This window comes from Palaemon carinicauda, unplaced genomic scaffold, assembly GCF_036898095.1.
Source record: "Palaemon carinicauda isolate YSFRI2023 unplaced genomic scaffold, ASM3689809v2 scaffold88, whole genome shotgun sequence".
Classification (NCBI taxonomy): domain Eukaryota; kingdom Metazoa; phylum Arthropoda; class Malacostraca; order Decapoda; family Palaemonidae; genus Palaemon; species Palaemon carinicauda.
Window position 1 is genome coordinate 88671 of NW_027172181.1, and position 27791 is coordinate 116461.

The 27791-nt window shown below is 39.8% G+C and overlaps 3 protein-coding genes across 3 annotated transcripts in view; all 3 read left to right on the forward strand.

Annotated features, from left to right (window-relative positions):
- Positions 1-27791, forward strand: part of LOC137637607 (zinc finger protein 721-like) — a 313366-nt gene that overhangs the window by 64812 nt on the left and 220763 nt on the right. Inside the window, 2 exon segments of the mRNA XM_068369755.1 lie at positions 4489-4748; positions 6774-6851. The gene's annotated coding sequence lies outside the window, so the exon portion shown is untranslated.
- Positions 1181-16311, forward strand: LOC137637602 (zinc finger protein 665-like). The gene is made up of 2 exons (XM_068369750.1): positions 1181-1979; positions 13501-16311. Exons 1-2 carry the CDS (start codon positions 1297-1299, stop codon positions 15032-15034), a joined length of 2217 nt encoding a protein of 738 aa, XP_068225851.1. The 5' UTR covers positions 1181-1296; the 3' UTR covers positions 15035-16311.
- Positions 15662-27740, forward strand: LOC137637603 (zinc finger protein 665-like). Its single transcript, XM_068369751.1, has 5 exons — positions 15662-15688; positions 25043-25185; positions 25802-26055; positions 26266-26785; positions 27011-27740. The coding sequence occupies exons 1-5, from the start codon at positions 15662-15664 to the stop codon at positions 27738-27740; spliced, it is 1674 nt and encodes a 557-aa protein (XP_068225852.1).

The following is a 27791-nucleotide window of genomic DNA, read 5'->3' on the forward strand; positions in this document are numbered from 1 at the left end:
AATGTCTTTGTCTTTTTGAAGAGCAAGGGGAAAACTATTTAAAGAATGAAACCAATAATGTCACTGGAGATGCTGTGGATTATAGAATCTACAGAGGATATGAGATTTTTAGATGCCTGAAATGTGTAACAAGAACAGATAGAACACAGATCAAAGTCTGTGGTTTGTATGTTTAGGAAAAATTAAAAGTACATAACTTTATGAATTTTTTTTATTTTTTAGAAAACTCCATTAATTTTATTGAGTTTTCCTCTTCTCCAACTGATTGTAGTTTTCTTTTCTTCCAGACTTTTCATCTCAAAGGAAGGAATCATACACCTCTTGCTGCTAAAGCTTGTAAGCTACTGAAGGTATATGCAAGAGATGTAAGACTGGAAAAGAAAGGGTCATGTTGGAAGATTTTGTTGTAAAGTATGATGTCTGAGAATAGGAAGTTGTCTTAATTTCCTCTGTGAAGTCTATTGAAAATAATATTAAGGGGTTTGTCATCTTTTGATAGGGAGAGGATGATGAATTCTGAACCACCTTTTGAATTTTCAATGAAAAGTGAAATTGAAGATCTATTTTCACCTGCAGTCGATCCAGAAAATAATGATACATCTGGCAGTGTTGCTCTCTTTAATGATGGCGCTCTTTTCTTGGACCCCAAAATGGAAGTCAAAGTAGAGCCAGAAATATTTGATTCTAGCAAAAGCAACTTGAAAAATTCCTACGAGTACGATGCATCAGTGAGTGAAAACGGTTCATTAAGGTGTAAAGAGAATGTCGATGATGAGGAAAATGTAGACACTTACTTAGGGACAGCTGTGAAAGAGGATAAAGGAAAAGAAAAAGGAAGACTTTTATGTGTAATCAGTGGAAGAGAATTATTACAGAAAGATGTTTTGAATCAAGAGGTGAATCAAATAAATGAGAAGGAGATAAAAAAAAAGGATCTTTGGTAATTATAATGCCATTGCTCTAGCTAGAAAGCGATGCACATGCAGTGAATGTGGGAAAACGTTTTCTAATAAACATAATCTTGCAGTGCATTTAAGAAATCACACGGGAGAGAGGCCATACAAATGCAATGTCTGTAGCAAAACATTTATTACAAAAGCACAGTTCACTACACATTCAAGAATTCACACGGGAGAGAAGCCATACAAATGTGATGTCTGTAGCAAAACGTTTTTTACAAAAGCACAGTTCACTACACATTCAAGAATTCACACAGGAGAGAGGGCATACAAATGTGATGTCTGTAGCAAAACATTCATTTCAAAAGCAAAACTCACTACACATTTAAGAATTCACATGGAAGAGAAGCCATACAAATGCAATATCTGTTGCAAAGCATTTACTTGCAAACAATATCTCACTTACCATTTAAGAATTCACACGGGAGAGAAGCCATACAAATGTGATGTCTGTAGCAAAACATTTAATACAAAAAAGAATCTCATTCCACATTTAAGAGTTCACACAGGAGAGAAGCCATACAAGTGTGATATTTGTAGCAAAACATTTATTACACAACAAGAACTCACTACACATTCAAGAATTCACACGGGAGAGAGGCCATACAAATGTAATGTCTGTAGCAAAACATTTATTAAAAAAGGTCATCTCACTATACATTTAAGAGTTCACACAGGAGAGAAGCCATACAAGTGTGATGTTTGTAGCAAAACATTTATTACAAAATCAAATTTCGCTACACATTCAAGAATTCACACGGGAGAGAAGCCATACAAATGCAATGTCTGTAGCAAAACATTTATTACAAAACAAAGTCTCACTACACATTCAAGAATTCATACGGGAGAGAGGCCATACAAATGTAATGTCTGTAGCAAAACATTTACCCATAAATACAGTTTCACTAAACATTCAAGAATTCATACGGGAAAGAAGCCATACAAGTGCGATGTCTGTAGCAAAACATTTACTTTGAAACAACTTCTCACTAGACATTTAGGAGTCCACCAGGTCAGTTAAGTCCTAATCCTGGACCCCAGTAACCATCAAGGGAAGGAAACAAAAAAATAAAGGAGACAATTTCAAAATGTTAAATGGTCCCTTGCGGAGGAGAAAGTACTCCTCTTCTGCATCACATACATAAGGTATGAGGGGTGGGGCAGACGTAGAAACCAAGTATCCGAGGAAAAAATTAGAGATTCTGATTCACCACCTGAGAAAATTGGTATTGTAGAATGGTCACAAGGTGAGATAGATAGGATAGATGTCAAGACCAGGAAGATTCTCACCCTGCACAAAGACACATATAGAAACCAGTGTATGGACAGAATATACCTCCCACGCAGAGAAGGTGGACTAGGCTTAACCGAAATCAATCAAGCCTACAGAGCAGCAATAGTAAGATCTGGGCAATACTTAAAAGGCTCTAAGGATGAAAACATCAAGAAGGTTGCCAAACATCAAAATGAAGCCCCGAGCCAACCAACTTCAATAACAAAGCAGGCTAAGAACTTTGCTGAATTGCTAGAAGAAACAAAGGACACTGAACAGACTCCAGCCGCAATGATAGCCAGGAAGACCAGTCACATATTCACTTCTATAGAGGAAAAATTTTCAATGGAAAGGTGGAAACACCAAAATAGGAAGATTCCAAGAAGAACTAGAAAAAGGTTACAGAGACAAAGAATAGTCACTCAAATGGATAAAGAATGGAAATTTAGTTTTTGATGGAGAAAGGATAATAGTAGGAGCACAAGCCTAAGGCCTCCTAACAAACGGTTTCAAGAAAATGACATGCATATCAGGAAACGACCTGTGAGCGTTTTGTTCTGCAGCAGTTGAGAGTTGGTCATGTGGTTTCAGCCTGCCAGACCCTACATGCAGATGGTCACAGCTCGCCACAATAACATGTGTGAATATATACATTATTATTACGAATCAAATGCATAAACTATGTACTCTTTTACTACTTTATTGCAATTCTGACTATTATGGATTACAGTACAATAATACCTTCAATTTTCCCGCTGATCAAAAACCTTCATATTCTAATGGGGTCCATTACAATATTCAGGCAAATCTATAGAACTGATATAAATAAAAAAAAAATACTGCTATACTCCATCAAGTTCATTCATTTTTTATTAGACACGATATCAATACTTTATATCATAAAATAATAAGCCATTTACATCATTCTGTGATTGAAAATGAAGTCCCTTTCTAAAATAACATTCTTTGAGTGACATGTAAACATGAGAAGGAGGCCTGGCTTGAGCTAAGCTAGACTTTTATTTCTAGGTTATATATTCTATAGATAATCCTTTGGATTTAATTCATTCGTTAGACATTATAATAGACAGGAAACTAGCCGTTTAGACATATAACGACGTGAAATACAAGGTTTTGTTAAAACACTGAGTACGACTAAATATGTTAGTAACTCCATAACAAATATTTACAACGGCTCCCCGTCACGGTTGACTTTGTCTTACCTTCTTCACTATTAATTTCTTGGGTTACTTAAAGGGTTATTTTTATTGATTTAAAAACCTGATTATTAGTTTATTTGGAAGATTTAATTCATGAAAAATAAGGATACAAACTGGTAGTATTTGAAACTATTCATCATATTGTAACATTTTCACAGTATCTGTATTTAGAATTATCTCAATTTAAGGTAAATAAATTTCTTAATTATTTGTGTTTTATAATTTCATAATCTTTGAGAGAGAGAGAGAGAGAGAGAGAGAGAGAGAGAGAGAGAGAGAGAGAGAGAGAGAGAGAGACAGAGAGAATGAATATGTTGTTAAATTTGAGTAGATTAAGGAGGTAGTGGAAGATCAATTAAGAGAACCATATGAGAAATGTTAGGGGAAAAATATCATAGAAATATGGAATAAATATGATATTGAAATAGAAGAAGTAAGAAAGTATAAAAAGCAAGAACTCGAAAATGAAATAAAAAGTTAAGTGGCAATTGAAATTAAAAAAATATAAGAACAGAAAGCAGAGATGACCAAGTAAGAAAGTATAATAAGCAAGAACTCGAAAAAGTTAAGTGGCAAATGAAATTAAAAAAATAGAAGAACAGAAAGCAGAGATGACCAATTAAGAAAGTATAAAAAGCAAGAACTCGAAAAAGTAAAGTGGCAAATAAAAAAAAAATAGATGAACAGAAAGCAGAGATGACCAAACTGAGGTTTATGTATAGTAATGGTAGAAGAGATTTCATAGGAGAACTTGACACTGATGAGGTTGTAATAGTTATGAAAACAAGGTTAAATACGCTAGAATTAAAGGAAGATTATAGAAATAGGAATGATAATAATAGGCTTTGTGTGTTGTGTAGGGAGCCAGAGGATACTACCGAGAATATTTTCAACTAACGGGTTAAGGAAATTTAAAAACCCCTACTAAAGAGGTTTCCCGGTATATTAGAAAGGTCATAGAAGTTTGAAGTAAAAGTATGCAATCTGTGAAGCTGTCTGTGTAGGAGGTAAACTAATAATAATGAATTTTTTGCAGATGGCAACACTTTGCACCTAATGTGCTCCATCTAGTAGTATGCCCACAATCCAATGTTGTGGAGAGAGCAACGAGGACCCTTGAAGTAGAGACCTCTTGCAAATAGTGACACGCGTTTTACATAGTGCCTCAAAGTAAGTCATTTATTTAGAGGAGAAGCCAACACCATTGTGAAATTGTGTAATATATAAACTCAACTTGGTGTGACTGGGGATATTTGTGAAAGAAAATGTCAACTGGGCGTTGTGAATCGGAATAAGGTAAGATAACTTGAATCTGTTTCTGGTTACTGATAATTTTGGCGTCTGTTTACAAGACCACGTGTTTTCACTGTTGTGGAGAGAGCAACGAGGAACCTGGAACGTGGACCCTGAATCACTTGCCTTTCGTTTTTTTCAAAAGTCTATTTAATTGGGTTGCCACTAACGCCTGTCAAACCGCCGTTAGAAGATTGATTTCTTAAAATATTTTATATTTCCTTGTTTCCATTCCTCACTGGGCAATTTTCCCTGTTGGGGCCCTGGGGTTATAGCATTCTGCTATTCCAACTAGGGTTGTAGCTTAGCATTTAATAATAATAATAACAATAAGCCATGGGTTCATAAAATATTCTTAGGAATATATGAAAATGTGGTAATTTTTTATTGTATTACAGGGTGAGATTTGGAACAGAAAATATATGTTTTCCTATAGTAAATAACGTTATTTAACCGAATTTGATGTTCATTTTAATCTGAAACAAACAGATCAACCAATTCGGCTAAGTTCAAGTTGAATGGTGTCACTTCTCTTACGAATGTACTGCGAACGATAACATTAGCAACATTACCAATAATACAGTGTTACCAACGTTGACGTATGGTACACAGAGTTACCAACGGCACACTGACATTACTAACGATAGAAATGATAGATATTTCCATACGTATTTTAAATAATTTCTCCATATAAGTTTTACCCAATATATAAAAAGTACAAAAAGGGCACAGAACCTAACAAACCCACCTAACCTAGCCTAGTAGTATGACAGGTCACAAAATAACATTTTATCTACATCGGACGTTGGCAGCACTGGTTACTGTATTTTTTCATGACACAATCTTTGCAACGGTGCCTCCAAAGTTTATTCAGATATACTGTTTTGTATTTTCCTCCGGTTATTAAAATTTCAAGAAGGTAATGAATAGAGAAGAAAAGGCTTGTTTTACATTTATATATCGATTCCCCAGTATGTTTTCCCCACCCAAAACCCCGAGTTCCCACTGGGGGTCCCCCATTATCGGAGGATATAGATGTATATACATTTTTTAAACTATTCATTTGCGACGGGAACGAGTGTCATTTTCGAAGAGAGCGTGTAATTTTTTCTATAAGAAAAAGTAGTTGTTTTCCTAGGTTACATTGCCATGTAATTCACTACAATGAAACCGAAAATGTATTTTATTTTGGTAATTTATAACAGGCTTTTTCGGTGAATGTCGTTCGTTGGGACAGGGTCAGACAAAGAGTACGGCAGTCTAAGGATACGGCTCCTAGTTTAGGTTAGGTAGGAAACTGAAACATTCGGTTAGGTGATGTGCTTGTGTCTAAAATGTGGTTTTTCACTCTGTCCCAACAAACTACAAAGGCTCCGCATCGGGAATACTCGTCAGAAACATTGTTCGGAACTTTTTGAGTGAAGTGATTGAGATATCCCTAACCGAATAATAACATATCGCGTCCCTCAGAATTATATTGCTGTTTGTATATACCCACAAATAGTGGTTTTGAGTTTCCATGGGGCTCCCCAAATGGGGTGAAGAGATAAAAAAACAATGTATTGACAGTGGCATGTATATATTAACAAGGAATGCATGAAGAAAAGGCCGGACATGCGGCATGAAATAGAGGATATAATAAGACTAACCTGGCCGAACTAGATCTGTTTTTGCATGACCTAGCAGCGTTGTTCATGGTGTCGTCTTCTTCTTCGGCTCTCCCTGCACGGGCCTGCCGAAATTCGCTCGGGACCGGAATTTTGATGGTCCTCCTTCACACACGTCACAAAATAACGACAAATTAGGGTCCTGATGTGAATTTCCAGGTGTCCAACCATTGCATATGGTACTTAACTAGAATGTAGAAAATACGTTCCAATAATGCGAGTGCTGAGGGAAATTGTTTTCATATACAGCTATATTACTTATATCGTCCTGTTTACATTCAAATAATTGCATAAGATAATTTGATTTTATATATTAAGTGTAATTTACAAAATTATAATTAAAGCATTATCCAAATGACAGGCACCCTAGAGATGAGGATCTAACGAAGCTTATCCAATCAAGAGATTTGTCCAAGGCCCCATAGCTGCGTCTCCACAGGTAATTATACTTAAATCTATCGTAATTGGTCCAATTATATGTTATAAGTAGTATTTATTTACGGTAAGCAGAAAGTTCCTGTTCTTTTATTCTAGTTGACATTTTTTGTAAATTATATCAAATAGGCCAGGGTACGTCACAAATAGGTTTAGACTAGGGTATGTGTTGGGTGCTACTTTAGCGTGAGGTTTACCGCCATATGTACGAAGTGTGTATCGCTAGAATAAATGTGTGGAAATTTATGATAACATTTTCATTTGTTCCAACACGGAGTACTTACCTCGAACTACATTCTTAGGAGTATCTGGGATCTCTTCCCAACCGACCAGAATTTTGTGTAGTTTACCCTATCTCCGTTTTATATGCGGGGGAACCTCTGGCGGAGGAATACGTGCCATGAGGCGACCCGGGGTCAGAGAGCGTGCTCGCTCAGGTCTCAACCTCCAGTAAGTTTTCTGGTCGCGTCGTGATTACATCTCGCCGTGCTGATTATTTATAACTTTTGATAATTGTAAGAGAACCTTACAAACCCACCTAACCTAATCTAGTAGTTCTCAGGTCACAGCCCCTATCCGGGGGCAAGCCCCTCTGGACCCTCCTTCCCAGGTCACAACCGCTAGCTGGACCTCCTATCCAGGTCTCCAACTAAAAGTAAATCACTAATAAATCCCTTTTGTTTTGGTAATCTTTACAGAAGCTTTGCAGTAGAAATGTGCTGGTTTTCCCCAAAAAATTAAGTTAAAATCGGAACTTTGAGGCATTATTTCGCTGTTAATTTCACGAGTAACAATAGCTCTGCACTGAACAGAGAGCATTTCCATCATAGTCAGTTGCCGACATTAATGAAATTACACAAAATTTTGAAATAGATTGATGTACTTCCCTCAACTTCCCTCTTGGAGACGGCTTTGTGATGGTGGTTGAGTTGAAACCGATGGGGTAGGTGGGGAAAATATGGCTGTTGTAGAACAACATCCGGGAACTTATGAAGAAGTACTACTTGTAAACTGTTAATTGGTTTAAAGAAACCAGCAGACAAATACATCATTGTAAATGCACAGAAAGCTTCCCAAACCCATGGGAAACAACGCATGAGCAAAAAGTTCCCTTCTGTCTCTCAGATGTAAACAATGGACTTGTCGTACAAAACATATTTCACATTTTGACAGACCAATATGTAAGTTATTATGCCCCAGCCCCTATTAAACATATAGAGAAAAATACCAAACTAGCTAGCACTCGTTCATTTCTTATACGAAATTCCAGTTTCGTTGTAAAGTATCTATTGTTTACCATGAAAACAATATCTTATATGGCTTCAAAAAACGGGTGCACGCTGTAATTATGGTGATATTTCGATAGAGTCCCACCCTGCATGTACCGCTTACCAGTACATAGGAGCCTGAAGTTTTTCTTTTTTCGCGAGCGAAGCAAAATCCATTAGACTCTACAAAATATTTTAGAAATCTATCGAAATATTAACATAATTACAGTATAGGTATTCTGAATGTTTTTGATAATGATTTCTGGTGGAAAGCCGAGTAATACTAATGAAACACGGTCCAAACACTGGAGTTTTTATTTGCTAGGACTTACCGGACGTAGCCTTTTTATATCAGCGGCCATTTCCTCCTGTGTGTATAGAAAATAGACAACAACTAACCTAAACTTTTCCCACCTAACCTAACCTACAAGCCGTGTCCTAACCTACTTACTTATTGGGGGGTGCTAATGCCCCCCTGCGACCCCCCATTACACGGCCGTATTCATAGTCTGCCTTCATGATACATACAGGCGGCCGCTATGTTACGTACACCCCTACCGGGTTCACAGAAAACCTGCCTTTCCATATTATTTTCTATGGAGGTGTTGTAGCTTGGTTGATAATATTAATGATGTTAATAATTACAAAGCATTGTCCTGTCCCTTGTCCCTGGTATTCATGAGAAACTTTTAAACTGGTTTTATTGAAAGTAATTGCTGCCTTAGTGGCGTTAATTTTGTAATTGACTTTTTGTATTGTTCTTATTATCTTTTTCTCTTCATTGCTCTAATCCGCCAGTACCTGGGATAGGGACATTTTCCAGAGGAAGATGATGGAGTCCATATTCCTTCACAATTCTTCTTTAAGATATCACTACATATTACAAAAGTACAGATAATAAGTGTAAAGTATGTCTTTACCATGAAACACTATCACAATGTAGATGTGTTGCAGGCTTAGCTGTCCTTGGGTGTTGCTGGACTTCCTTCTAAGGAAGTCTTTCTTAAGCTCCTTGAGCTGGGTTCCCAGAGTAATCCTGTTCCTGCTGCCCCTGTTGTTGCCGTCTCTTCTCCTGTCGACGCTTAGTCTGTGTGAAGCCCATCTCTTGCCTTCTCCATCTAGTGTTGTTCATGACCCTCGCACTCACTTGGGTTCCCTTCGACGGCTACCTGCTGATGACGAGCCCTTCCATCACCCTCAGACCTGCACGTCTTCTAGGGATCATAGCCCTCTACATTCGTCATTCGCCATGCAGAGCTCCTGTTTGCAATATCGCCAATCTTCTCGTCATTCTCCTGTTCATGATCGTTAGTGTTCTCAGGATCATCACTCGCCGGCTCGTGCTAGTCACTCCAGTGGTCTTAAGACCATCCCCATGGAACGTGGTTCGAGTTCTCAGGTCTCTTGAGAGACCTCCGTATGAACCATTGCGGCAGGCAACCGATCGCCACCTAACTTGGAAGACGGTGTTCCTGCTAGCTTTGGCTTCGGCCAAGCGAGTCGATGATCTTCGTGGTCTCTCATACAACATCGTCCATTCAAGGGGATGGGGAGAGTAACATTCAGCTTCGTCCCTGAATTTATTGCTAAGACTCAGAACCTTGGAGTAGCGGATCCACGATTCGACCCCTTCCGGAATTCTAGTCTCCTTACTGTAACAGATGACCCAGACCATCTCTTACTATGCCCAGTGAGGAGTTTGAGGCTGCATCTTAAGAGAACAGCCACAGCCCGTCGTCGTGTGTGTGGACTATTCGTCAGCACAGGAAGGACCAAAAGGAGGGTCACCAAGAACACCATCTCAGCGTGGATTCGCAAGGTCATAGACCATGCACTGAATCCAACCCTTTTCTGTCACGTCGCCCGAGCTCATGATGTCAGGGGCGTAGCTATGTCCCTGGCATTCAAGAGAAACTTCTCAGTGACGCAGGTTCTTCAAGCTGGGGTGTGGAATTGTCAGACCACATTCACATCCCACTACCTGCAAGACGTAACCCACAGGAGACCCGATACGTTCCCTATCGGTCCTGTGTTGGCTGCACAACAGCTGGTTTAAAACCTCAAGCTCCTTATTGGACAAGTAGCAGAAGGTTGAGTGGCATTGTTACCCGGTTTTAGTCTGCGTGAATGAAAAGGTTTGACTGGCCCTTATGCTTTTCTTCATTCTCCCCTCTCTAGGAGAAATTAGCATCCTGTGTTCTATGCATAGCTGACCTCAATCCACTGCAGGTAAACCATGCTCCTTTGTGTTCCTAGTACAGTGGAACCTCTACACACGAACGTATCTACATCCGAATTTTCCAACATCCGAAGTAAAATTCGAGCAAATTTTTGACTACACCCGAATTTTATTTCGACACACGAAGTAAACATTACGCCATTGAGCGTCGAGTGCTCAGTTCTCTATTCTTGTGTGTATCGTGTGGTTGTCTTCTGTTTGGTCTTTTATTAACAGTGCTTATTTTCTTCCTTTTCTCACATTTCCTTTTTGATTTTACCTATAATCATGGTGCCTAAGAAGCCAAGTTTCAGTACAGGAAGAAGGCAATTCTTTCATTAGAATTGAAGCAAGAAATTATAGAAAAACATGAGAGCAGTGTGCATGTGAGTGATACTGTATGGCTAAACAATATGGCCGGAATAGGCCTATGATCTCGAGGATCATCAAGCTGAAGGCAGCCATTAAAGCAAATAACCATCAAAGGGGTTCACCATTATTACAAGACATTGTAGCAATACCCTGGAAGAGATAGAACGCCTTTTGTTGATAGGGATAAAGGACAAAGAGATTGTTGGCAACGATCATTTGTGAGAAGGGCCAGCGTGATGAACAGAAAGAAAGAAAAAAGTGAAGCAAAGAAAACTATGATAGCATTAACAAGCTCTTTTAAATAAGACTTCTCTCTTTTTCTGTTTCTCTCTAAACATAGCATTAACATGTTCTTTAAATAAAATTATCTCTCTCTCTCTCTCTCTCTCTCTCTCTCTCTCTCTCTCTCTCTCTCTCTCTCTCTCTCTCTCTCTCTCTCTCTCTCTCTCTCTCTCGTTCTTCTTCGCTGTTATAGTGTTAGATACGTCTATTATTTTTTTCCAAGAGAGAGAGAGAGAGAGAGAGATTAAACAAAAATGTGTTTAGAGTACATATGATTTTTAACAGCGTCAACGAGTTGAAAAACAATTAAATGTAACTAAGAAAGTAATAACAGCTAATCTGAATTCCTTTATGAACTAAAACAAATATTGATACAAACACACTCGTGTGCGTATGCACAAACACACACACATGTGCAAAAATTGCTACGCAGTAAGAGAGACGGTCGGGGAGGAGGTAGAGATGGTGACTGCGATAACATACCGTAACTCGTCACTGAAAGTGATGAAAATAAAAAATCAAAAGAAAAAAGATGTAAAAGATATTAAATATGAAAATGAAAATAAAAGAATAAATAAGCTAAGTTAGATTAAAATTTCCGTTGTGTAAGTTACGGTATGTTATCGCAGTCACCATCTCTACCTCCTCGCCGATCGTGTCTCCTTGTGCGTGTGTGTGTGTGTTTGCGCATACGCACACGAGTGTGTTTGTATCAATATTTGTTTTAGTTAATAAAGGAATTCAGATTCGCTGATATTGTTTGTTAAGTTACATTTAACTGTCTTTCAACTCGTTAACGCTGTTAAAAATCATATGTACACAACACATTTTTGTTTAATCTCTTCTTTTTGTTTAATCTCTCTCTCTCTCTCTCTCTCTCTCTCTCTCTCTCTCAATAGACGTCTCTAACACTAACAGTGAAGAAGAACAAGAGAGAGAGAGAGAGAGAGAGAGAGAGAGAGAGAGAGAGAGAGAGAGACTCTTGTTCTTCTTCACTGTTAGTGTTAGAGACGTCTATTAATTTTTTCTGAGAGAGAGAGAGAGAGAGAGAGAGAGAGAGAGAGTATTTATTTAAAGAACATGTTAACACCATGTCTACCTTCTCGCCGATCGTCCGTCTCCTGGCGTAGCAAATCCTACACCTGCGTTGGCCTGTCTCTAAGGTAAAGTGGCAATAAAACACATTTTTTATTTATTATTTCTTTATAATTATCTTTTTTACATGCTTCTTTCATATTGTGCATTTATGTTATTGTTATGTGTAATTATGTGTAGCCATTTATTGAGGATTTATTATGGGTTTTTAGGCTGAGGAACGAATTAAATGAATTACCATGTATTCTTATGGGAAAATTCGTTTCTACATCCGATCATTTTCTACATCCGAAGTTGGTTGTGGAACGAATTAAATTCGTATGTAGAGGTACCACTGTATTATGATTAATACTGTTACGTCCCCATACCCTGACGTGGTGGTATTGGGAAAGTCCTAGTTACACAGTTTTTCCTTCTAAAGAACTCAGAATAACTTTACCAGGACAGTCACACTTCTACATACCTCAGCACACAGCTTGCATAGGCCACGGACCTTGCATAGCATGGTTTTAGAGAGGTACAGGGACTCCTTATTTTTTGAGTACTGATACACTCAGATCAGGAGCCCCCGGGTAAAGCCAAAAGCCAGATTGGCTGGGATGTCCACCCTTCCTAATGGGTGAGTCACCCCTATTAGATAGCATGGTTTTTATTCCAGTTACGGAACAAATGACAAATTCGTAGATAATTTGTATTTTTCCTAACTATACGAACCTTAGCTATTTAAGCAAACTTACCCGCCAGCCCTATCTCCCTTGAAGTCCTACCTCCGAGCAAAGTGAGCTCAAGCACAGGTGTGAGGGGGGGGGATAGCAAGCTACCCTCCCCTACCCCCCCTAACTAGCGGTGTGGGTAGTAAACCCTCGTTAAATAACCAAGGTTTGTATCGCTAGGAAAAATACAAATTATCTACGAATTTGTCATATCTTAAGCTAATCATACATTGTCCCTCCATCACTTGTCCCCCGTAAGAACTTCCTGCAATGAAAAATGATGACATATCACTGATATGTGAGTTGGTGTACCCGGTTATCCCAGATACCCCCTCAACCCTCCCACTACCTAGTGTGTGGGTGGTTGCCACCTTGCATTAAAGTGCTAATGGCTAATCTTCCAGCTTCTCTGAAAGATAATCCCCATTAAATAATTAAAGGTTTGTATTTTATGGAAAATACAAATTACTTCTAAATTTCTCATATTTTCATTGTGTTCTTCTCCAGCTGATTATAGTTTTCTATTATTTCAGACTTTTCATCCCAAAGGAAGGAATCATCCACCTCTTGCTGCTAAAGCTTGTAAGCTACTGAAGGGATATGCAAGAGATGTAAGACTGGAAAAGAAAGGGTCATATTGGAAGTTTTTCTTGTTAAGTATGATGTCTGAGAATAGGAAGTTTAGTCTTAATCTCATCTGTGAAGTATATTGAAAATAATATTGAAGGGTTTGTCATCTTGTGATATGGAGAGGATGATGAATTCTGAACCACCTTTTGAATTTTCAATGAAAAGTGAAATTGAAGATCTATTTTTACCTGCAGTCGATCCAGAAAATAATGATACGTCTGGCAGTGTTGCTCTCTTTAATGGTGGCGCTCTTTTCTTGGATCCAAAAATGGAAGTCAAAGTAGAGCCAGAAATATTTGATTCCAGCGAAAGCAACTTGAAAAATTCCTACAAGTACGATGCATCAGTGAGTGAAAACGGTTCATTAAGTTGTAAAGAGAATGTCGATGATGAGGAAAGTGTAGACACTTACTTAGGGACAGCTGTGAAAGAGGATAAAGGAAAAGAAAAAGGAAGACTTTCATGTGTAATCAGTGGAATAGAATTATTACAGAAAGATGTTTTGAATCAAGAAGGGAATCAAATAAATGAGAAGCAGATAAAAAAAAAGATCTTTGGTAATGTTAACTCCAATGCTCTAGCTAGAAAGCGATGCACATGCAGTGAATGTGGGAAAACGTTTTCTAATAAATCATATCTTACAGGGCATTTAAGAATTCACACGGGAGAGAAGCCATACCAGTGCAATGTCTGTAGCAAAACATTTAATACAAAATCACATCTCACTATACATTTAAGAATTCACACGGGAGAGAAGCCATACAAGTGCGATGTCTGTAGCAAAACATTTGATAAAGAATCAAATCTCAATATACATTCAAGAATTCACACGGGAGAGAAGCCATACAAGTGCGATGTCTGTAACAAAACATTTAATACAAAATCACATCTCACTATACACTTAAGAATTCACACGGGAGAGAAGCCATACAAGTGCGATGTCTGCAACAAAACATTTAATACAAAATCACATCTCACTATACATTCAAGAATTCACACGGGAGAGATGCCATACAAGTGCGATGTGTGTAGCAAAACATTTATTACAAAACAGTGTCTCACTATACATTCAAGAAATCACACGGGAGAGAAGCCATACAAGTGCGATGTCTGTAGCAAAACATTTATTAAAAAACATAGTCTCAATAAACATTCAAGAATTCACACGGGAGAGAAGCCATACAAGTGCGATGTCTGTAGCAAAACATATATTGAAAAACATAGTCTTAATAAACATTTAAGAATTCACACGGGAGAGAAGCCATACAAGTGCAACGTCTGTAGAAAAACATTTTCTTCGCAATACAGTCTCGCTGCACATTCAACAATTCACACGGGAGAGAAGCCATACAAATGTAATGTCTGTAGCAAAACATTTTTTTCGAAATACAGTCTCACTGTACATTTAAAAGTTCACACGGGAGAGAAGCCATACAAATGTAATGTCTGTAGCAAAACATTTACCCAGAAACACAATCTCACTGAACATTTAAGAATTCACATGGGAGAGAGGCCATACAAGTGCAACGTCTGTAACAAATTCTTTACTTCGAAAAAATATCTCACTAAACATATGAAATCACATGAGAGATCTATTCCAGTGTCATGAATGTGGCAAAACATATAATTTAAAACAGAGACTCGATAAACATTTAAGAACTCACATGGAAGAAAAACCATTCATGTGCACGGACTGTGGTAAAGCATTTTGCTCTGAAGGTTTCCTCAAGAATCATCATAGAAGGAGGTGCTATAAAATCTGATATTGTGATCTGGAATAAAGGAGAAAAAACAGCAAAGATTATAGATGTGAGAGTTTTTACCCCTTCGCACGATTGCCCAGGCTGTTAGCTCTCAAAGTCGACGAGGTGACCTGGTACCTCCAAACAGCTTATGCGAAGCACAGAGTAACACCTCAGGTCAGGCACTAGCCAGTTAGTTTTTTGGACTTGCACCCACCTAACGGTGAGTCTCCACTGTAAATATCGTTAGGGTTTGTATGTAGTGCAGTAATAAATGACAAATTTGGAACATATTTGCATTTTCCCTATGTATACAATCTTGGAGCTCTTAACACAACCTGGTCCCGCCATCACCTTCCCCCAGGAAGTTCTGCTGCAATTGCACAGTGACTTTCAGTTACAAGTTGTGGTGTGAGCAGAGTGGTTGGTCCAACTCTTGCTCTCCCTTCGCTAAGTAGCTAAAAGTTTTACAGCTAGTTCCAGCTGTTGCCAAAATGCATCTCCAGTGTAAAGAGATCCAGGTTTGTATAGTTAGGAAAAATACAAATTATTTGCAAATTTGTCATATTAGCCTAATTATTACTATTAGAAGCGCCAAGGTGCGAAAGCAAATTGCCACTAGCCCAAGGGACCAAATAGTTGACAGTCTGGTGCAGTGAAGAAATAGAAATGTAAAGAATAAACTATATAAAAGAAAAATGAGATTATTTCAAGATAGATAACAATGTTGAATTAATAAGCATTATAAAAACAAGGAAATGAAACATCGTCAACAGAAAAACATTTGTATCAAGTTTGAACTTGTAAATATCTGCTGATTCAGTTGCAGGGGCAGTAGTTGATTGGCTTGGTCACAGCCTAAATAAAGCTTAGAGAATAATATACAGCATTAAGCCTTTTGAAACAATGCTGGTGACATTGTCTCTTTTTGAAAGTAATACTGGATGATTCTACCTGCTTCTTGTACTGTAGTGAAGTTGTGGATGTTAGCAGGAAGGAAGAATTAAAAGCCAGTCTGCTCATATTGGAATATGAAGCCTTGCAATTATTTGCAAAGTACTATGGTACGGAGATATCTGCATTTTGGGGGTTTGAATATAAGTATAGTAATAAGGTAGAAAATTATTTTTTAAGATTTATGTGATTTTCTTGATGTGATCTCTTTTGTGGTCTTAGTGACTAGTTTAGGTTTTATAATTTTCCATTGGATTGTCCTTGAGAGGAGAATCTTCATTAAAATATCTAAATATTTGGTTTCTCTTTCATTTCCACAAATGCTCTTCTCAAATATTTCAATCTGCATTGGTCTCTCGGGAGAGAGAGTTTCTCGTCAAATGATTTCACAGCATTCTTAGTACTGTATAGTACTGTATTCAGGTTTCACAAGAATGAAGTTAAGATTTAAAGATATTTTGCTGAGTAATATTCCAAGTCCCAGGGCTGGGTCTTGTGGGTAAAATCCATAACCCAATTTATTTAAGAATAAATTCTACAGGTTTCAGTATTAATGTGAGTTAACGAAATTAGATATCTGATGTTATTAATTAAGTTTACAGTATATTGATTGTATTTGGGGTACAGAGCAGTAATCATGTCCAGAGGCTGTCCTGGTTTGTTTTTGGAAATGCAATTTGTTTGGACTCATAGCTCACCCTAATGTTAACCCTGGATAGGTACGGTGGGTCGTTTGCGACCCCGAGCGTAAAAAAAAAACAGGTTTTTCTCACGTGACTCACCCCTGTGACTGAATTTGTGGGTGATCGACCTGCAGGAGGTGTCTCCCCTACACGCTCTAGTAGTGTCCAGATGTGCATTGCTGTAGCTGTACTCCTTCCCCGATTTCTGAGACGCGTCGGGGTCGTTCGCGTCCGAGTTTACCCTTCTGAGGTAGTTTGCATAATTATCAAAGTTATTACGTATTATGAAATTGTCGTAGAATGGTGCAACTTGTATAGGTTATCAGTTGTGGAAAGTCTTGGTGGATTGTTTGGCTACCATGTGCATGTTTTTTTTTTTAGTTAAAATGTCGTTCATCACCACGAGGACCATTTTACCGCGAGTGCCCCTTTTTCATTTTTTTTCATTTTTTTGCCAAGTCATTTTTCCGTAAGATATTGCCAAATAGTGTCGTAAAACTTTTGCTTGTTTAGTGTTGGAAATTGTGTCTAGATGATCTGGCTACCCATGCATGACTTTGTTTTTGTCAGATACGACGTAGTTATTGGTATATTGGGTATTTAACTGCGGTTACCAATTTCTGTTTTTTTTTTAATATTTGTAAAAATTACTACGTAGTAAGGAATTGCCGTATATTATTCATTTTTTTTTCATGTTTATGTGTTAGAAAGTGTGCCTTGATGGTTGGGCTAACACGTGCATGTCTTTTTTTTTATCTGAGATGTCGTATATTAGAATGTCGGGCATTTTACCGCGAGTGTCCCTTTTTAATTTTTTTTAATTTTTTTGCCAAGTCATTTTTCCGTAAGATATTGCGAAATAGTGTCGTAAAACTTTTGCTTTTTTAATGTTGGAAAGTGTGTCTAGATGATCTGGCTACCCATGCGTGATTTTGTTTTTGTCAGATACGACGTAGTTATTGGTATATTGGGTATTTAACTGTGGTTGCCAATTTCTGTTTTTTTTCAATATTTGTAAAAATTTACTACGTAGTAAGGAATTGCCGTATATTATTGATTTTTTTTTTCATGTTTATGTGTTAGAAAGTGTGCCTTGATGGTTGGGCTAACACGTGCATGTTTTTTTTTTTATCTGAGATGCCGTATATTAGAATGTTGGGCATTTTTCCGCGAGTGCCCCTTTTTATTTGTTTTGCATTTTTTTGCTTAGTCATGTTACCGTAAGGAATTGGCAAGTAGTGTCGCAAAACTTATATTTTTATAGTGTTGGAAAGTGTTTCTAGATGATCTGGCTACCCATGCCTATTTTTTTTTTTTAGCCAGATATGGCGTATATATAAGTATGTGTTCGATTTTCCTGTGATTGCCATTTTTTCGTTTTTTCCCATTTCTTTCAAAATTACTACGTACTAAGGAACTATCACAGAGTAATATTTCATTTATATGTTTATTTGTCGGAAAATATGCCTTGATGGTTTGCCTAGCACGTGGCTGAAATTTTTTTTTTCTGAAATGCCGTATATTAGAATGGCCATTTTTCCACGAGTACCCCTTTTTATTTGTTTTGCATTTTTTTGCTTAGTCATGTTACCGTAAGGAATTGGCAAGTAGTGTCGCAAAACTTATATTTTTATAGTGTTGGAAAGTGTTTCTAGATGATCTGGCTACCCATGCCTATCTTTTTTTTAGCCAGATATGGCGTATATATAGGTATGTGTTCGATTTTCCGGTGATTGCCATTTTTTCGTTTTTTCCCAATTCTTTCAAAATTACTACGTACTAAGGAACTATCACAGAGTAATGATTCCTCTAGATGTTTATTTGTCGGAAAATTTTGTTTACTTATTTTTTGATTGAATATCATCAAATTTTTTTAGCTAAAATATTGTTTTACATTTTTTTTTTTCGATTTTATTTCCCTTCAAAAAAATTTTTTTGGGTCAGAATTTTAATTTTATAGTCGTAAAATAATCGACAATTATCCAGCAACCCACCATACAATTTTTATGCATATCCAATAATAATTAGATTAGTAAATAACACCTTGAAATTGACATACCCTTCCTACATTTCAAGTGGCAGATTAGGGAGTCTGAGTCAGTGTGGTTGGCGGCCATTTTGTGGACATATCCGAAGCGTAAGCTGCCCTATCTATATATATTCTAGTTCCCTATAGAATTTGTGATATTTTGGTATATTTTTACCTGCATAAATATCATATTATATATTAAATATATGTATTTTTTTACGAAATTTCCAAGTACTCAAAAAATTACCTTTAGATATGGCCCCTGATATAAATGTAATTTACAAAGTAATGAAGATTTTTTTACATATTTCTATTTTAGGATAACATATGTTTATTCCCTAAAAAAATTAGCCACTTCCTATTTCATTTGGGTACCCAAAAAAATTCATGAAATTTGGACAATTTTTTTTGGCCAAAAAAAGTTACCCTTTTTTTCTCATTTCAGATCTTCACCTCCATGGGTCTGACTTCATCCAAAATACATCAAGATGTGTCCTAAACATTCAAGAATCAATTCCTAAAAGGATTTGTGTATATATGTATAAACTTTTTTTTTATGAATTTTTATGTCAGGTCTTTTTTTTTTTCTACTTAATTTTTTAAAATATTTATAATAAATAGTTTTTCTGCAGATGAGTAGTATTTATCTTTACAGTTGTTTTAAGCATTCATTGAAGTTTTTTTTGGCAAAAGAAAAAAGGAGGTTACTGCAAAAACTGATTTTTCAAGAATTTTTTTTGGCGTCGGGGTCGTTCGCGTCCGAGTATACCCTTAAAGGGGTGTCCGAGGACCGTACCTATCCAGGGTTAACTGTACTAAGTACAATCATTTGGGTCTAATTTCGTGTCAAGTTAGTTGTCAGTGTTTGAATATGAAAAATAGAAGATTGAAGGATTAAAAGCAATATTTTTTTTTTGTAACTTTCAAGAAATATTTGTTCTGTCTATACCTTCGCTGTTTATAGGGATATTACTTTCGGCGAGGCTGGAAGATGAGCCATAAGACTTTTAGTGAGGGATAATTACCTAAACCGCCAGTTAGCGGGAAGGTTGTGGGTAGCCGGCTACCCTGTTCACTCACACACTGGGGTGAGCATCTACTTTGCTTTTGGCTTGGTGGAGAACGGACATTGCTTCTCTCCTGCTCCATTGCCTTTTTGACTTGCCATTGAGTGATAGCTTTGAATTATTCTTTGTATGTGCCGTAACTGGAATACGAACCCACGCTATTCAATAGGGGTATTACTTTCAGTGAAGCTGAAATGACGAGCCATTAAGATTTAGTGAGGTTTAACTACCCATTCCGCTAGTTAGTGGGCTTGAGGGGGTAGCTTGCTACCGCTCCCTTTCACACACCGGTGATTTAATTTACTTTGCTTCTGGCTCAGATGGTAAACGTTGTTGCTGCTTTTCATCCTCACCCAGTTATATTTTGAACTGCCATTAGTGCTTTTTGTTTATACTTTCTCTTTAATAGTGTGTGTGTGTGTTGTCTTGTGCAACCATGCATACTTGCCCTGGACTTGAAGGCCAACCCTGCCGGACCTTCATGTCAGCCATGGGCACTAACTGCCAAACCCTTTCTCCCACCTGCAGAGGTCAACGGTATGATTGTGGTAATAAGTGCAATGAGCATCGGGAGTGGTCTGCTTCCCCGTGGGAAAGATTTTGGCGAGGGCAGAAGAAGTCAAAGCGGGATAGTTCTCTTTCGAAGGTTCCTTTGTATGAAGGGGAAATAACAAGATCTCTTCTTCTGTCTACCTACCTTCCTCCGAAGCTCCTACTCGTTCGGGTTCTTCTGAGAGACCGTCGAGCAGTAATGTAGACTTTAATTTTTGCCAACCCTTGTGCTTAAGAGATAGTGTTGTTTTCCCTAGCGAAGTGGCCCCACCTCTCCCCCCGGGTAAGGCCTTGTCTATGGGTTCTGTGTCACAGGTGTGGTCATCCTTGCGGCTCCCGGGTCCGCAATGCGAGTGTGCATCCGTCGTTGACTTCTGAGTTGGATCATCTAATTCTTGTCGATGTTGTGGTGTCAGAGGCGTCTTCTGTGACCGCTGTCGACGCCCCTGACCCTCTAGACTCTCCTGCTGTTGTTGACCACTACGTTTCCCCTGTTCTGTCCATCCTTCGAGGGGGAAACTAAGTCCATCGTCTGTCTCATATGAGTGGTTCTTCCATCGGGTGAGTTCTCTCATAGAGACTCCTCTTCGGAGGACTGCTGCTTAAGGTCAGCTTGCTGATCCCACGTCGCAGAGCTCACCCTCTGCTTTGACTTAAAGGTTGCCCTTCACCATCATTGAAAAGGCTCTTCAGCCTCGTCTTCACAGCTGTCGCCCACAGAGGAGCTGCTGCTTCAGTGGTCTTCTGGCCCTCGACTTTTGCCCTTTCCTGGTCCTTCTCCTGACGACGCTGCGGCTAGTCCTCGGACTTCAGCCCTGGTCTCTTCTGCGTATCATTCGCGATCGCCATTGGTGGATGTTCGCCTTTCCAAAGGGCACATACCTGTTCCAGTTCGACATTCCAGTCGACCTCCTGACCTGTCGTTACTGTTCCCATCCCCTGTACATCCTCGGATGTTCTACCTAAGTGTTCAGCGGAGCGCCAACTCTCTCCAGCTTGCCAGCTCCCTGCAGTGCACCTGTGCTCTTCAACAGCACGTCAGCGCCCGCCTGCACTCAAAACTCTTTCCAGAACGTCTTTCTCTCCACTGAGTCAGCGCTCTCCAGAACATTGACGTTCCCTTGACCGCTAGCCTTCTCCTTCTCATCCTCAGCCCCCTCCAATGCTTCAGCGATCTCCCGATTGCCAACGCTCTCCAGCAGAGCCCTGTCCTTCCAAAGAGTAGTGTTTGCCAGCTCGCTAACACTCGCCAGTGCAACTCCACTCTTCAGCTCAAGCTCGTTAGCGCTCCCTGAGACATCAGTGCTTTCATGCGCAGCCTCGTTATCAGGCTCACCAACGCTCTCCTGCACGAAAGCGCTCTCTTGTACGTCACCCCACTCCCAAGCGCCAGTGGTCCACTGTGCAACAGCGCTCCCTGAGATATCAGTGCTCTCATGCACAGCCTCAGTATAAGGCTCGCCAACGCCCTCCTTGCACAAAAGCGCTCTCTTGTACGTCACCCCACTCCCAAGCGCCAGTGGTCGACTGTGCAACAGCGCTCTCCTGTGCCAAAACTCTCTCCAGCTCACCAGCACCCTTTGGCTCGCTGGTACTCTCCAGCTTGCCATTGCTCACCTGCACGCCAGAGCTTTCTTACGAATTTACCGGAAACTGCACGCCAGCATCCTCCTGTGTGGCGTCGTATTGCGCGCCTGCGCGTTCTCTAGAAACCGCACCAGCATCATCCTCATCCTGCTCAGCGTCTTACTGCGCGCTATTGTTCTCCTGTGTGCTCTCCGGCCCGCTAGCACTCACTGTCCCACTTGCACCATGGCCATGAGCAGGTTCTACAGGCTTCTAGGTTTTAAGGAACATTGAGTAGATGGCTCACCATTGCATCATTCCCCTCCCTGCTAACGCATTACAGCGCGACTGCCGAGGAAAGGAGGAGGGGTCTCCACAGAAGGGTTCAGGATCCCGAAGCTGCCTTCCTCGAAGGTGGATCCATCAACAGCAGAGACTCCTCTCAGGGAACTGTCGGTCCCTTTCCCTTCAGGGCCTTCAGGGGATCTGTCTGACAGTGCGTCAGTCAGTCAGCAGCCCTGGTTCAGGGCAATGGTCAGAGCAGTGGTGCAAGCCTTCAAGCCTACTCTCTGCCAGCTCCTCAGAGCATTTTACAGTTATAGCAGACCTACTGTAAGGAACCACAGCTTCTTCTCCCCTGAAGAGGAAGAAGGTCTCAGATGTGGTTACTTCCCCTAGGGTAAAGCTGACTCCTATTAGGCTATCAAGGTCTGCTCCTGCATTTTCCACCGGACACTGTCCTACCTCACCTCTACCGAGGGGGTAATGCCAGGGAGGGGCTTCCTCTCTTCCACCTTCGGAGGAAGTTTCCCCTCGCACGGAGAGTTCACCACCGATGGAAGTCAGGAGGGACATGACAATGCAGCTTTTGATGCTTGAGCCCTTCCTCCTTCCACGAAAGAAACCGAAGGACTCCAAGACTCTTCCTAAGTCCTCTTCAAGAACCTCCAAGTTTACAGATGCAGCCTGTCACTCGAGGGATGTGCGCGACCCACTCGGAGAAGAGCTTTCGGGGGTGGAAAAAGGGGACTTCGCTGCAAGTCCAAGTCCAACGTCGGAAGGAGAGCAGAAAGAGTCGGACCATGCATTCTGTCAGGTTCTGACTCTCATCAGGATTCTCAGTGGCTTTATCAACTGAGAGAGCAAAGACACGGTGTCTTTTGCACCTAGAAGCCCTCAGAGACCAGTGCATCCTTGCCTTGGACTCAGGGCGTGAAGGGTGCCATGGCTACGATCACCCTACAGCTCTCTGAGCTCTCCTCCTCCCAATGTTCCGGCTCTACCACCAAGCTTCTCCCACCTCCTATCTGCAGTAGAGGAGTTATTCTGAGATCTTAGACATGCCTCATCCAACTCTTCTTCTCCCCATGCAGGCTACTTTGTGGTTTGATGTTTGGTTAGGGACCTTGGAAATCCTGGTAAGAACTGAGGATTTCCCAAAGAAATGCACCAGGGTTCTCACCATTACTCCTATTTGTACCAGGCTTCTGGGAGTGTCCTGCTTGAGGTGGACCTTTTGCTTCCTCGACTGTTCCGGCAACTAACCCCTTTAGTCTGCCAGAGACTGCAGCCAGTGGACTAGGGGAGCAGGTCTTGGATAACCCGGCCAAAGCCAGTAGGCCATAAATGGCTCCAGTAGCTACAGGCAGTAGCTGAAGCAGTTCCCCTCTCTCTTCAGCAGCATTTAGTTCCACTCTCCAGGCCAGCAGACGACAGTGCTAAACATCAGTCTAGCCGGTGGTAGTGGCTCTCAGCAGTTCCTGTACAGGTAGTGCCATTCTACAAGAATGGGCAGAGGCACACTCAAGGGTACTCATCGGGACAGCAGATGGCAGTGTCCCCTTCCAGGGCAGCAGACGGCATTGTCCCCCTCCAGGGCAGCAGACGGCAGTGTCCCCCTCCAGGGCAGCAGACGGCATTGTCCCCCTCCAGGGCAGCAGACGGCAGTGTCCCCCTCCAGGGCAGCAGTCGGCACTGTCCCCCTCCAGGGCAGCAGACGGCAGTGTCCTCTTCCAGGGTAGTAGACGGCAGTGTCCCCCTCCAGGCCAGCAGACGGCAGTGTCCCCCTCCAGGGCAGCAGACGGCAGTATCCCCCTCCAGGCCAGCAGATGGCAGTATCCCCCTCCAGGCCAGCAGATGGCAGCATCTCCCCCCACCCCCCCAGGGCAGCAGACGGCAGTGTCCTCCCCCAGGGCAGCAAAGGGCAACAAGCTCGGAACTTTTTTATGTCACAAGCTGGGAACTTTGTTTGAATACTTTGACCTTGACCGAAAAGGCTCTTTCTTGGTGTTAATTGCTAAGAAATTTGCATCATAAACCTAATGGGACTGTATTTTGAAATTGGAATATTATATTTTATTTCTTATTTTTGGGTGTGTGGATGTCCTAGAAAAAAACCAGGTACTTGTGTTTTGTATTGATATAGAGGTGCCCAATTAGTGGGAGGCTTTTTTTTTCAAATAATTTTTCAGTCTTGTATTGTTTTTCAATTATTCCATGTCATAGGAATGAACTTTTGTTACTAAGTCGTCTTCCCTTCGTTCAAGTATCCCCAGTACATGAGGACAGATGCCCAGTTACAAGATGAGGAAGTCTTCAGGTGTACACCTCCTCCCTCTCTCTGATCTGGCTGTTTTATCAAGGCAAGGGAAACCATTCGTCTTTCCTTGGCCCTCATCGCTCCCTTCTGGGCTCGGAAGGGCTGGTTCCCAGACCTTTTTGAGTTCCTAGTTAACCCTCCTTTCAGATAGCTAGAGAGACCAGATCTACTCAAACAGCCTCACTTTCATCATTTTCATCAGGGGCTCCACATGTTTGATCTTCATGCTTGGAGCCTGCCAGGAGGTTCTCTAGGTAAGAAGTCTTTTCATCTAGTTACCCTAAGCCATGTGATGCTATAGTCTATACAACGAGTTTTTCAAGTTAAATGGGCAGTTTTTTTTTACGCTGATGTAGGATGAAAGGTAATTTTCCTTCCAAACCCTCTCAGCCTAAAATTGCAGAATTCCTGGTCCATCTTCACAGGGATGGAGGGTATCTGTTGTTCCTGAGAAGGTACTGGACAATGCAAAGGCAACCAGAAAGAAACAACTTATGTTATTGATGTTAATTTGCCGTAACAGTAGAACCAAAGCAAAGGTAGAGGGAGTGATATGGAACAGTTTATGGTAAGTGTTTGTGTCTGTGCAGGATTACTATAAAGCCTTTTGCTGTTCATAATTCTGGAGGAAGGCTCAGAGGTGCATAGCAGTATTAACAAGACAATTTTAATGATGACTGGAGAGGAAGTACAGCAAAGGAAATAAAACTATGGATGAAACTCTGTCTTTTTGAAGAGCAAGGGAAAAACTATTTAAAGAATAAAACCAATAATGTCACAGGAAATACTGTGGATTATAGAATCTACAGAGGATATGAGATTTTTAGATGCTTGATCAATGTCTGTGGTTTGTATATTTAGGAAAAATGCAAAGTACATAACTTTATGAATTTATTTTATTTTTTAGAAAACTCCATTAATTTTATTGAGTTTTCCTCTTCTCCAACTGATTGTAGTTTTCTTTTCTTCCAGATTTTTCATCTCAAAGGAAGGAATCATCCACCTCGTGCTGCTAAAGCTTGTAAGCTACTGAAGGTATATGCAAGAGACGTAAGACTGGAAAAGAAAGGGTCATGTTGGAAGATTTTGTTGTACAGTATGATGTCTGAGAATAGGAAGTTGTCTTAATTTCCTCTTTGAAGTCTATTGAAAATAATATTAAGGGGTGTTTCATCTTTTGATAGGGAGAGGATGATGAATTCTGAACCACCTTTTGAATTTTCTATGAAAAGTGAAATTGAAGATTTATTTTCACCTGCAGTCGATCCAGAAAATAATGATATTTCTGGCAGTGTTTCTCTCTTTAATGATGGCGCTCTTTTCTTGGATCCAAAAACGGAAGTCAAAGTAGAGCCAGAAATGTTTGATTCCAGCGAAAGCAACTTGAAAAATTCCTACGAGTACGATGCATCAGTGAGTGAAAACGGTTCATTAAGTTGTAAAGAGAATGTCGATGATGAGGAAAGTGTAGACACTTACTTAGGGACAGCTGTGAAAGAGGATAAAGGAAAAGAAAAGGGAAGACTTTCATGTGTTATCAGTGGAAGAGAATTATTACAGAAAGATGTTTTGAATCAAGAGGTGAATCAAATAAAGGAGAAGCAGATAAAAAAAAGGATCTTTGGTAATGTTAACTCCAATGCTCTAGCTAGAAAGCGATGCACATGCAGTGAATGTGGGAAAACGTTTTCTAATGAATTTAATCTTACTGTGCATTTAAGAATTCACACGGGAGAGAAGCCATACAAATGCAATGTCTGTAGCAAAGCATTTAATGCAAAATCACCTCTCACTAAACATTTAAGAATTCACACGGGAGAGAGGCCATACAAGTGTGATGTCTGTAGCAAAACATTTTCTTTGCAATACAGTCTCGCTGCACATTCAACAATTCACACGGGAGAGAAGCCATACAAATGTAATGTCTGTAGCAAAACATTTATTTCGGAATACAGAGTCACTAAACATTTACGAGTTCACACGGGAGAGAAGCCATACAAATGTAATGTCTGTAGCAAAACATTTACCCAGAAACACAATCTCATTTTACATTCAAGTCTTCACAAGGGAGAGAAGCCATACAAGTGCAATATCTGTAGCAAACCATTTAATACAAAATCACCTCTCACTAAACATTTAAGAATTCACACGGGAGAGAAGCCATACAAGTGCGATGTCTGTAGCAAAACATTTATTAAAAAAAGTTGTCTCAATAAACATTCAAGAATTCACACGGGAGAGAAGCCATACAAGTGCGATGTCTGTAGCAAAACATTTAATACAAAATCAATTCTCACTATACATTTAAGAATTCACACGGGAGAGAAGCCATACAAGTGCGATGTCTGTAGCAAAACATTTAATATAAAATCAAATCTCACTATACATTTAAGAATTCACACGGAAGGGAAGCCATACAAATGCGATGTCTGTAACAAAACATTTAATACAAAATCACATCTCACTTACCATTTAAGTATTCACACGGGAGAGATGCCATACAAGTGCGATGTCTGTAGCAAAACATTTAATACAAAACAAAGTCTCACTATTCATACAAGAATTCACACGGGAGAGAAGCCATACAAGTGCAACGTCTGTAGCAAAACATTTAATATAAAACAAAGTCTCACTATACATACTAGAATTCACACGGGAGAGAAGCCATACAAGTGCAACGTCTGTAGCAAAACATTTTATATAAAATCAAATCTCACTGTACATTTAAGAATTCACACGGGAGAGAAGCCATACAAATGTAATGTCTGTAGCAAAGCATTTACTTGGAAAAAATCTCTCACTGAACATTTAAGAATTCATACGAGAGAGAAGCCCTACAATTGCGATGTCTGTAGCAAAACATTTACTACAAGAGCACATCTCACTGTGCATTTAAGAATTCACACAGGAGAGAAGCCATACAAGTGTGATGTCTGTAGCAAAACATTTACTTTGAAACATCATCTCACTGGACATGTAAGAATTCACACGGGAGAGAAGCCATACAATTGTGATGTCTGTAGCAAAACATTCACTAGAAAAGCAAATCTCACTGAACATTTAAGAATTCACAGGGGAGAGAGGCCATACAGTGTCATGAATGTGGCAAAACATATAATTTGAAACAGAGACTCGATAAACGTTTAAGAACTCACATGTAAGAAAAACCATTCA